The following is a 12,696-nucleotide window of genomic DNA, read 5'->3' as shown; positions in this document are numbered from 1 at the left end:
TAGTTGCTAGGCAACACGTCTCGAAGTTATTCTTAGCTTGTGTGGTTTCAAGTACCATTAATTTGATCAGAAGCAAGAAAATTACCTGCCTCATGTTTGTTAAGATAATCACACGAGGCTCAAAGCAGCAGCAGAAGCGTGCATTTCTAGATGATAACCTTTGAGGTTTGAAGGAACTGTCTTCTCCCTACATTATCAAACCTTTTTCTTTCTGTCTTGTTCAGAGGAACAAACTGCAGCACACTGGCAAAAAAAACAAACAAACACCTGAGGATTTGCATCTTACCAGACATAAGAGGTCACTTTTTTGGTGAGAGAACAAAGTGAACGGCGTCTGTGATGAAACGTCACTAATCATTCAGCCCAAATAATTTCACAAGGTATGCAGTAAATCAAACAAATCAATTTTTTTTTTTTTGGCACATCTGTTTTGTTTTTTTTGGAATCTCCGTTGACTGAGATAGAAAATGTTCAATTTGGTCTCTTCCTTAATACGTTTACAACTCTTGAATTATTTCAGTTTATTTCAACAAACTGGGATTCAAATGAAGTACTTTCATCAGTACAGTGAGGTGTTTTTTTTTTTTATTAGGTTCATAGTTCCAGAGGTGTTCTTTATTTTATTACCATAGTTCATTATTTTATGAATATGTGTTTATTTTGTATACTTTTATCAGGGTTAAGTTTTGGTCTACAGTTGTTACCGCCACCAAGCAGGAACGTTTCTGTAGTTTCTGATTGTTTGTCTATCGCCATCACTGCATTGAATCTTGGCATTTATTTAAATTAATCAAAATTCTTTACTTCCTGTTTGTTCTTAGGCTATGTACCAATTGGTAAGCTGATATGCACAAGAGCCCAACTTTTGATTTGTGCTGTGAAATATTGGTGATGAAAAAAACATTTGCGGCATGAAACCACAGGGGGAAATGTGCTACAGTTATGCAACCGATAATTTTTACACTTAAAATCAAAATCCTCACCCACCACGTTAGGATACCACTTGCTGCCAAATGCAACGTGAGATCACGTGTGATTGTGATTACTATTTTCGCCAGCAGACTGATTTATTAAGCTTACTGGAGTTTTGGAACCCAGTAGTGGGCCAGTTCCTCTCCACTGTCTCAGGATGGAGAATCATTTCTGCAATGAACACAATATGATCTCAACGCCTCTTCTCAGAGGAGTGAACTCTTAATTAAAAATCATCAAGTAAGACACTGCTATCACACAAAATATGGTCCCCATCATCAGATCTCAATGTGTCCTGAGTACATTCACATCTGTCCTTGGGAGTTGTTCTATTCTGATCAGATCACCCAGGACAGACGTTCCTACCAGGTCTGTCCCGGGCCCACTGAGAGCAAAGGTTACATAAGCACGTAGGCAAACCAGTAACTCCGTCTGACTGGAGGATAACATACACAAGATTGAAAAAGTTTAAGAATCATGTGGGAATGGCTAGACTACAGAGCACATAATTAAAAACAAATTGCTCCACACCGTTCCTAAGAAGCACACATCGGACATGTTTTAACACAGGAGTCCAAACAAAGTAGCTCGCTGCAACAGTCCTGGTGGAAGCTGAGCAGACTGTAATATATTTTATTACACCCCAAGCAGAAGTTTGATCCTGTTACATAATTAGCGAGACCACTGAGTCTGAGGCTGTAAAATGGAATGTAGCCTCACAAATGAGGTTGAGGTCACATGCAACAAACCGACTGACTGGTTTTATTCAGCATTTAAACAGAAAAAAGAATGTCCTACTGTCTTATTTTGTCTGTTTACACAAGTTAAAAAAGAATGAAGAAAGTAGAACTTGAATCTGAATATTAATGTGGATGCAAATGAAAAAGCATCCACCAACATCCACCCACGAGGTTCAACATTATGCATTATTAACATATGCAGGCAGAGACACAAGAGACACACTAAAAGGAAATCTGCGCATAGAAATACACGCACACACATACACACACACACACACACACGTACACACACTCCATGGCTTTGCTCTGTGGTACCTGTGAAACGTGGAGGCTGATGTTGTCACAGTGCTTCCCTGCCTCATTTCACATGTCAACTGTCTGCTGATGTTCTCCACAGACAGACACTCCACATAAAGGGAGCGCTGCGTTGATGGGAAGCTGTCCACCAACCTTTTCCCAGTATGGACACACTCTTGAAGACCATTACAACGTCTGTATCGATGTCATCCACCCTTAGACCCAGTAAGCTAATCACTTCCAGCCACTATCAGTTCTTCTAGCTAGTTAGACAGCAGGCCAGCCAGTGAGAGGCCCTCAACATTCTTAGTGTTGTGTGTTCCAGTCGGCAGAATCAGACATCAATGAGAAAAACACAAAAACAAGCTGATATTGTTGAATGTTTAACACTTCCTGTGACAAGTTACTCTGCTTCAAATTTAACCATCAAAATGTTACTCACTGATTTTTTTGGCAACATATTAATTAGCAAAAGATCCCACGCTGGTTCATTTGGCAAAACTCCGCTCTTTAGGGACAATTTCTGTCACACATATACATATTACACATATACATATTACACATATACCCACACACACACACTGACAGACTATCATTCATTATCACTCATTCATGTTGCTATATCTTCCCAGCACTTTACTATCGTCACATGAAATAGTGACTATTTATCAAGACACCATGTTTATCCATGTATATCTTAATGACAATAAAGGCTGGTTGCATCGTTCACTTAAAAAGCCAACATCACTAAAATATAAACAGTGGAGCTGTCATCACTGACAGGAATCATCTTTACGTGACAAGCACATGCATGTTTCACTAGTTGGTTATCTGCACAACATAAAGCACATGGTAAGACAGGTACTGAAGATGATGACGGTCAAGAGCTTCATGAATCAGGGAAAAGGGACTGTGCATGTTTCTACCAGCTGGTTCCTATCCCAAACTGTGATGAGCAAACTTTGATATTATCACTTTGCATTCATTAAAATACCCAAATATTCTGCTTCCTGCTCAACTCAACCCCGCTGACCTCACAGCTTGCGTTGTAGAGCTACACCAGGAAACTTGACTCCAAATGTGAGAGGTGGTATGTTCTCAGCCTGGAGAAGGAGAACACGTTCAGACACTTCTGTAACACACATACCTGAGTGAGCTCCTGTTGCTCCAGATCCCATTTTTTGATTCCGTTGTCTCTTGACCCACTGAACAGCACGTCTCCATTCACTGCCAAACACTCGATGCCATCATAATGCGGAGGTTCAAAGTTATGAGCTGGGCCTACATTACCCAGCGTTCCTTCTGCCACATCAAACACCTGTCAAGAGAACACAAAGCACTCAATACCATCTTATTGTGTGGGGAGTAATGTCTCAACTTTGACGCAAGGATATGGTCGTGTATGTGTGTGTGTGTGTGTGTGTGTGTGTGTGTGTGTGTGTGTGTGTGTGTGGCATTTGTGTGTGTCCACGATGGATACCTTGACGTAATGGTCTTTGGAGCCAGTGATTACTTGGTCTTTGCCCAGCAGAGACTGACCCACTGTCAGACACATGACGGAGCCAATGTGGCCAGTCAGCTTCCCCATTGCTTGCATCCTTTGCAAACACACACACACACACACACACACACACACACACACACACGAGGAAGCCAATATCAGTGAAATTCATTACTATGAATCAGATCTTCCATGAACCTGTTTTGCTGAATGACATAGTTCTCTATTTTAAAAGTGAAGCATCAGCTGAAGAAATGTTCAATATATTTGTTGTTTTTAATTCCTGGGGAGTCTTATACATCATAAAATGGACCGGAGCTCCTCGGCATAAAACATCCCTGTGGAACCATATAAACTCACAGAAGGCGGTGCTCGAACGGTATGTGAGACAAGGGCACCTTGCAAAAAATAAGATGTTGAGTACGCTTCTCAACACCAGTACTCTATACTAAGTATATAAGTACTATATGTCTGTCAGATGTTGATCAGCTAGCTTGTTAATTCTGATTAACATCTGATCTGACTAGCGAATATTTACAGTACATAAAAATTTCAGTTTACAAGAAATTAAAACATCTAATGTGTGAAAGTTGTTCTAATCCACAACTGAAACCATCACATAAATTTCCAAATATCCAACTTCTCTATAAAAGTCCATTTTTTTTGATATACCCTTTGCTCATGATCTGGAAATAAGTTGTCACAGATCGCTCTCTGGGCCAAGACGTCAAACTCCATGAACCAATCACATCCATTTTGGAGGGTAATAAATGCATGAAAGAGTCATGAACTAGTTAAGCATACTGGTCAACAAATGGAAAGATATCTATCAATATCTGGACAAGTGTACCTGTTGAGGTCCCAGATGCGAACAGTGTTTCCAGCAGCAGCGTACAACACAGATCCTGATGGGTTGAGGGCTATCTGGTTGATCTGATACTCGCCCTGTGCAAAGGTTATGGTGCGGGTGGTGGTGCCTGCACAAGCATCGCCTGAAACCACCTGCCCCGATGAACTGTGACGGAGAGAAGACACCGAGGGGAGAAAAATAAGAGAAGAGCAAACTGAGAGAGGCAAGTATAAAGTGAAATATTTCTTCATTCAATTTTTTCCTTTTTTACTTTAACTCAAAACGCATCCCTGAACAAACAGCACAACACCATATTCATACTGTCAATTTTCTTCATAATCCTTTGACAGATGTGCATTTTTAAGTCCATCTGTCAGGTGGGAACTTACGTTAGCGTGCGGACACATTTGGCAGCGTCACGGATATCCCAGACTTTGATGTAGGAGGTGGAGACCGAGAAGAACAGCGAAGAGGAAGGACAGTATTTGACTGACACCACATTGTTGGGGTGGCCTTTCAGGGTGACAATCTCTTGACCCGTTACCAGGTTCCACATCTTACAGGTACGATCTGGAGGAGGACAAGAAGATTAGTTCATATACCCTGTTCTGATCAAACCAGCTCAAGGACAAGGTTTGCAGACAGTCTCTCATCTAGAAACACCTCTGTGTGTTTTGACAGGAAACATTCTCGTTCGGTCTGTAACATTCATGTTTAACATTAAAAGACGTAAAGGCTCTTAGACAGTGGACTGTGGAGGATAGATGGTCTCTCTGATTTAAAGGAAATCCAAAGAAATTAAGTAAATTGGAACGACAACACCTGGATCTGAGCATATCCATAGGGAAAGGCCTGCTCTGAGCTTTAAAAGAACCCAGGACTTGCACTCACATATATCACATTGCTTTAAATGGGTCAGCTGATTTATTGTATTTGATACACAGATCCCACCTAATTCATAGAGATTTGTTTAAAAGTTGAGCAGTCTAGCTTAGGATAAAGATGGGAAGCAAGGAAACCGTGTTGCCAACTCTTCAGTAAGGGAAGTCGCTTTTGGCTGTCCTAAAAGTCGATAAATGACGCCATCACCTAATTTGCATATTTGGCCATCTGGATGTAGTTGACACTGTTGGAGCAGAGGCACAAACAAAGTAGACAAAGTGAGTAGTAAGTGACTGAGCTGAGCTGTGAGTCACATCCTGTGATTCCATCCATGTGTGTCCAAGTGTCCATCCATCCATCCATCCATTGTCTTCCGCTAATTCCTGATAAGGGTCGCAGAGGGGCTGGATCCTATCCCAGCGGCTACAGGTGAGAGGCAGGGTTCACCCTGGACAGGTCACCAGTCCATCAAAGGACCAACACATAGAGACAGACAACCATTCACACTCACAGTCACACCTACAGTCAATTTAGAGTATCAATCAGCCTCGTCCTCTCTTGATGTCTTTGGACTGTGGGAGGAAGCTGGAGTACCAGAGAGAACCCACACAGGAACAGGGAGAACATACAGACTCCACACAGAAAGATCCTGTGATGGAGCCGGGACTCAAACCTGGAACCTTCTTGCTGTGAGGCGACAGTGCTAACCACTGCACCACCGTGCCGCCTGTTACATTTGTGTCACAGAAAAGCAAGATATTTTATTATGTAAGCCACAGCGGGAACATAGCGGGTTTGCGTACACGTGATTTATTTGCAACCTGGACATGGAGCAGTGCGGGTCTCTGATTGCAGCAGGGGCTGTGAGTGAGACCGACCACCTGTGGAACTGGAAAAAGTGACGAGATTTGTCGCTAGTCGCTTTTCACAATAAAAGTAGCTATGAGGATTTGGAAAATCGCCAGCTTTTGCAAGAAAGTCACCAAGTTGGCATTACAACAGGGAATCCAGCATGTTCAGTACTGTAAGCTCATTCGGGAAATGTAGAAAAACATAATTGTAGTATCATAAGAAAAGTTTAACATTTCAGAGATGGGGCTATTCACAGTCTAGCAGAGAAATTCAATTGCTCGCTGAGAGCTGGAGGTCAGACAGTCAACCAGCCCCTCTGATGTGAAGTTATTAACATATTATATCTCACTCGTGCACAAACTGACAACTAGCATGAGTCTAGAAGATTTCCGCCTTTGATACTTTTGGAGAGAGCTGGGCGGCCTGTTTGAACCTTTCTGTTCAATGCTCAACTGAATCATTTAATAGTGTAACTGTAGGTGTGTGTACCTTTAGAGCCAGTAAACAGCAGCTCATCTGTAGCGTCCACACACAGGACTGGCTTGGAGTGGCCCTCAGCTACAGACATACACTGCAGGGGTGCTGTCCGACCCCCCTTCACACCCCCGATGGGATTGATGACACCCCTGGAATGCATAAATGCTATTACTCTCCTCAGCATACATAAGAGAGGATGATGTTTTTTAACATGTTTTTTCTACACATAAAAGCACAATTACACACATGCAGACACAAAATGCAGAGACAGTCCACATCCTGCTATATAAAATAGATGATCCATCTCTCTACAATTGTGAAAATTTGCAATTACACACACACAAAAAAATAAAAACGCACACCATTTTATGTTGGGTTTCTAAGCCCTCCTGCTCCATCCACCCCCACCCCCTGCTTTTGTTGTTAACAAGCCCAATTAAGGGACTACAACAGTAAGAGCTGTTTGCCTATTCAACTCGTTCACACACACCAACACACACACTCAGCTTCCTTGATATTATATGCACTCAATCTCTCGAGCTGGAACACCCCCACCCACCTCCAACTAAATCTATGTCCTGCTGACAGGCCAGAGTCCCAGAGTGCCTGGAGAGCAGTCAGCAGACTGAGACAGAGCAGGGAGAGGGTGCGAATACGAGGGAGGAATGTGGGAAAATTGGTCCCTGGTGGGCTTCCTAATAACACAAGTAGTGGTTGGTGTGTGTGTGTGTGTGTGTGTGTGTGAGACAGTGAGGTGGAGGTGGAAGTGAGGTAAAGAGCAAAGCAGTGAGGTGGGAGAGAGAACGTGAGATTACACACAAATCTCATGACAGATTTGTTTCTGCACAGAGTGAGCAAAATACAGATGGGTGTGCCTGAAACATGTCAGGAATGCCAACTCATTCCTTTCCTGTGTGCTGGTGTCCCAGCATCAAAGCACACACACAAACACGCACTCGCTCACACACACACACACACACACACACACACACACAAAAACATACACACACAGTGTGTCATTTTTACAGTGCATAAAAATTCCAAATAAAACAAAACAACTGCAAATCATCAGCCAGGGAAAAAGACTGCAAGCGAGTCTGCCAAGTTTCAACGAAATACAAAAGAGAGCAGTCTTGCACAGAATAAGCTCAAAACAATAGTTGACAAAGCCTGGACTCAACAGCAGCTTGCAACTCAAAATTAACCCACGGCACAACAGCTTGAGATGACGTCATCAACTCATGCAACATCCACTCTCCTCCAGTCAGGTGGGAACTGACACTCAGTTCAGAATCTCTACTGCTAATAGCCCTTTCAAGGCCCACGGCAAAACTGTTTGAGGGTAAGTGAGAGATGTAACAAGTCGACAACATAGTCATCTTATCTGCTTCTGCAGAGCTGCTAAATCTGACCGTGATGGCACACATAAAATCTGTCCCACCCTCTTGAATTCCATTGAGAAGAGAACACTTGTTAATGGGATTAGTGAGGACATGGAGACGAGAGGGGAAGGATGATCATTAAAACTTGGAGATAAATATTTTGCAGTTGCGGTTTTATGTGTGAATGAACCTCAACACCCTGAAGGCTGTCATCTGAGTTACAGTAGCTGTTGAGCTCCATTGTCAAAATGTCTTTACGAGAAATAAAAAGACCATTATTTTATACAATTTCTTCTAGCCTGCCCAAACATGTATTTAGCTAGCCAGGAAAGCATTCTTGTTTTTGATCTCTATATATTGTACATTCTACAATATTGCTCGATGCAGCACTCTGTTTCTTACAGCAGTGCGCTGGTCCACATGGTAGAAACTGTTCCCATTCTATCAGTATGAAAGATATCATAGCGTGCTGTGTTATGCACTATGTAAGAGCTGCTAATGGATGTTATGAAGCTGAGCACCAAGAGACCAGCAGCCTAATGAACACATGGAGGCAGATCAGTGTGTGTTCTCTGCAGTGCACAGAAAAACAGACAGAAGGACCTCTGTGAGCATCATCTGTTTGTATGTGTTGTTGAGTTCGAGAAATACATGTACTAGCTTTCTTGCCAAAAGATAAGAGAAGCTTGAGTCTGTGGAAAGGTGGGAATAATCCTCCAAACAGAGCCTCTAAAGCTCACCAATTAATTATCGTGTGGTATTGTGTTTAAAGCTGTAGTGCAAGCCCTCACCAAATGAGTTCACACAATGCTCATTAAGCTCATTGCTGCCAGGTGAATCTCTCCTCATCTCAGTGTATTGAGTTTGTGTACAAGGATGTACACTTCGCAAGCACGGCCAAGAGAGCGCCAGGGACTTGGTCAAGTCAGCTATTTCCAGTTAACCTTCAGCTAATTTCAATGTTGATAAATAATTATGCAGCTCTTCTTGATTTACCAAATATTATCAGATCAAATGGATTAATATTCTGATAATGGAAGTCATTTTTGCACTTGTGTGACACTGTCTAACAGTTGCGACAGTCATGACAGAGCAGCCTATGGTGGATCCTGCGATGGAAGCATAGACACTGGCAAGGCTGTGCAAAACATTTTAATCTAAATTAACAAATAAAATCACAAGATATTTTCATTTTATGTTCATATAGTTGGAACTGCTTATCTGAGAAAAGCGCAGGACTGTCCGCTTTTGGACAAAGTGAGATCCTAAACCCTTTCTATTTGAACCAGAATACACAGAGAAAGAACTCCAGGTTTGGGAAGGCGGATGGATGCCAACCTGCCCATCCACAGCCAATCATTGTGCAAAGCTAACTAATAGTCAGCCCGGAGGATGGCAAATAAGGCACAACAAAACATTGGCTTGTTACTTTAAATATTTTTGTTTTCAATCTGGACTTCTTTTTTTTTTTTTTTTGCTGCCTCCATAAAGGGTCTGAGGTTCATTCAGGTCTTGAATATGAGCGGCACCACAGAGAAAACAACAACACACAAGTGGAGAGGCTGGCGGGTGGAGGGAGCCGCATGTGGTTAAAACATGCACCACAACAAGCCCACCCACGGAGGGAGAACAGAGGAGGAGGAGAGGCCAGGCACTGACTACCAGTGGAGATGAGATGACATCAGGTGAGTTTACAGGCAAATGGCAAAACAGTGAGAGAGAGTGAAAGACACAGTTCGTCTACCTGAGCACCTCGGAGAGCGAGGAGTCGCTGTCATCCGACCTGGAGGCAGAAGAGGAGCGGGAAGTGGGTTGAGGGTCAGGGAGAGGAAAGGGTTAACCACACTAAGGAAAGACAGAAGGGTTACTGGCAAAGGGTTACTGGCTAAGGGTTACAGGAGGAGTGACTGGAAGAAGGGTTTTAGAAAGCAGTGCACAAACTGGCAGGAAAGCTCAGTCAACAATAAAAGCTTGTTCAGTGGTCATCGGGATGCAATAAAATGAGCTCCGGCTCCAAAATAACCACTGAAAATGCTCTATTTTTGAATGAGCAGATGTTTTATCTTGGTTAAGAATGCCCACCCACGCTAAGCACAGGCTGGTTTAGTGGGCTGCTCAGTTGCAGTGTTAGCTTAAGGCTTTTATAGAAATCGCTCTGTATTTTGTTTCCTTTCTTGCAAAAATTGCATAGAAATTTAGACATAATGTTCAAACCTGTCTGCCAAACATAAAACCACATTTAGCTTAAAAAGGTCGGAAACAGCTAGCCTGTCCAAAGATTTTTTTTATAAGTCCACCCACACCAACCAGCGCTACTGTAGCTAACGAGCATGACAAATCATTAGACAAATAGATGGTTGGTTATGTATGGAACGCAAACCACAATACACCATTTTCACACTAAAGCTTGGTCCAAATTAAACAAACAAGGTGTTGAAATACTTATTTAGCTTTCGATAGACTTCATTCAGTCTCTTACCTTAACAGACAGCACCAGGCTACCTGTTTCCTGTGCTAAGCTATCTGGCTAATGGCTGTAGCTTGGATCATATGAAGAATGATAGTAGAGCCAATCTTTACGATTCTATCATTTGCTCATAGGTAAATGATGATTCCATGAATGTATTTTTTCCCTTTTGAACAAAGCAGAAAATGGTCATTTTTAGAAAGAAACAGAAGAAAAAGAGAAGGAGGAGATGCCGATGTCAGGGCGGGTCATAAACACAGCTCCAAGAACAGCATTTGACACTTGTTCCATGTTTATAACTACCACTCTGTCAGTGACCCCCCCCTAAAGCTCCCATTTCCAGCCATAACTAGTACACAAAAGGCATAAGGGATACCAAGCACAGGGGGAAAATCCAGCTTATGGGTGGATCAAGTCATCAATCAAACTCACAGCCTGCTGAGCCGCTCAGAGTTGTTGCGGAAAAAAATCCAGACCGCACCCATACCTCCAAAACAGCTCAGAGGGAGAGGCTGGGATATGTGTAACAGTGCAATAAAAGTGTTATTATATTGTAAATATTTTATAGCCTGAGGTTTGCCACCATGATATCCCGTGCTTTACACTCGAAGCATGAAATAATAAAACAAAATGGCTCTAGATATGTCTGGGGGGAGCAGCAGTGTTAAAAGTTGATCGAAATTGCTTACTTTCTTGGTGTTTACTGCTGGCTGCGGTGGCTATTAGCATACCCACTTTTGCTTCAGTCTTACAACATAAAATCTATTTAACATTCATTGGTTTTGAAGGATAGAAATGTAATGTGAAGATTAAACAAGGATTTGAAGCCTCTTTGTCCTGTGAATGACAGAATACTGTGTTTAAATTTAATCCCCCTTATTCTCTCATGTCATTCAATCTGTGTTAAAGTGCCCGACACAAAGTCTACCAATGTAAGCAAATAAATCAGCCAGCAGATTATAATATTAAAAAGGCTTATATTGTGAATAGTTTTTGTTAACTTCAGAAATACTTGAAAACATCACAATCGTCATTCTTTCTTTGCATAGCAGACATCTTAGAATTTACACAGAGATGATTCATCCACGCACAAGGAGTAATGATGAATAAATCAGCAACATTTAGCTGCAAATTTATGTTTGTGAGACCTGACGGAGACAGGTCAAAGTTAGTGCAATGAAACCAAACAAAAAATAATTGAAAATGACTAATCTCACCTGAAAATAAAACACTCCACTTTGACCAAGAGTGCAAATCACTTTGGCGTGTTTGCAATTACTCCTTTTAAATTGGAAAAACACGCACTCCCCCACAACTAAAGAAGAAAAGAAAAAAGATAAAAAACCTCACACCGTTTCCTCTTGCATCATGCTCTACAGGACAGCATCTCCTGTGGGACCCCCTCCCCTCCCCACATGAAACCCTTAACATAAATATCCCCCCACATTGTCAATTCAAAATGGCGACCTACCAGTGACAACAGCTGCATGGAAAGATTACAAGAGCCAACTCATTTACCAACCCCTGCTTCAGATAATGAGGATCCACAGGCTCTGCTGCGCGCGCACGCGCGCACACACACACACACACACACACGCATCACATTCATACAAACAACCCTGACTCATTTCACATCCACGCTAACAATTAAGGGTCAATAAAGCTGAGAAATATGACACATTAGTAAAGATTACAAAACAAATGCAAACGACAAAACAACAACAAGAGACGCTCAAAATTATCTGTTGACATTTGGAGAGGCAGGAAGCTGGAAGTGATTGTGAGCATAGCAGACACAGATCGTCCAACCTGCACAACAACGCACCTGCATTGTGTCTCCATCAGATACAAACCAACATAATGGAAGATATTTCTAACCTTCTTTAATCTTAATGGGTAAATGCGTCAGATAAGACGCACTGATGTTAAAGCTAATGAGCTATATGCTTCCTGAACTGGAAAAACACCATAATTACAAGTTGATCCTGAACACATCGTCGATTTGAATGAAAAATAATCTTCAAAAGCCACTTGATCCTATTTGACACACTATGTGCTCCCTCAGGCACTACATTTATGTCATTTGAAACGTCTTTTTGTCCAATAGTGGGATTCATCTAAAGATAAATAGAGAAGCCCTCACCTACACCACAGACAAAAGCACTTTCCTCTCAAAAGACCCAACCTTCAGCCTTTCGATAGGGCCAATACCGGCCGCCGAAGAAAAGAAAGAAAAGAATGGTTCAAAGAGGGACTGAATTGATCCGATGTGAGAA

The 12,696-nt window shown here is 42.0% G+C and overlaps 1 protein-coding gene across 5 annotated transcripts in view; it reads right to left on the bottom strand.

Moving 5' to 3' along the window:
* Positions 1-12,696, bottom strand: part of kif21b (kinesin family member 21B) — a 61,319-nt gene that overhangs the window by 8,334 nt on the left and 40,289 nt on the right. For 3 of the 5 annotated variants that reach the window (XM_086198899.1, XM_086198901.1, XM_086198902.1), the window contains 6 exons: positions 9,698-9,736; positions 6,584-6,720; positions 4,750-4,930; positions 4,361-4,525; positions 3,490-3,607; positions 3,157-3,327 (listed from right to left, as the gene is read on the bottom strand). In XM_086198899.1, coding sequence (XP_086055025.1) covers positions 3,157-3,327; positions 3,490-3,607; positions 4,361-4,525; positions 4,750-4,930; positions 6,584-6,720; positions 9,698-9,736 — 811 coding nt within the window. The remainder of the gene's footprint in view (positions 1-3,156; positions 3,328-3,489; positions 3,608-4,360; positions 4,526-4,749; positions 4,931-6,583; positions 6,721-9,697; positions 9,737-12,696) is intronic. The other 2 variants (XM_086198900.1, XM_086198903.1) reach the window with 1 other exon arrangement.

Source organism: Aulostomus chinensis, chromosome 3 (assembly GCF_037954235.1).
Source record: "Aulostomus chinensis isolate RoL2024-O1b breed Wild chromosome 3, RoL_Achi_v1.0, whole genome shotgun sequence".
Taxonomy (NCBI): domain Eukaryota; kingdom Metazoa; phylum Chordata; class Actinopteri; order Syngnathiformes; family Aulostomidae; genus Aulostomus; species Aulostomus chinensis.
The sequence above is the reverse complement of the archived record's forward strand: the minus strand, read 5'-3'. Positions and strand labels throughout refer to the sequence as shown.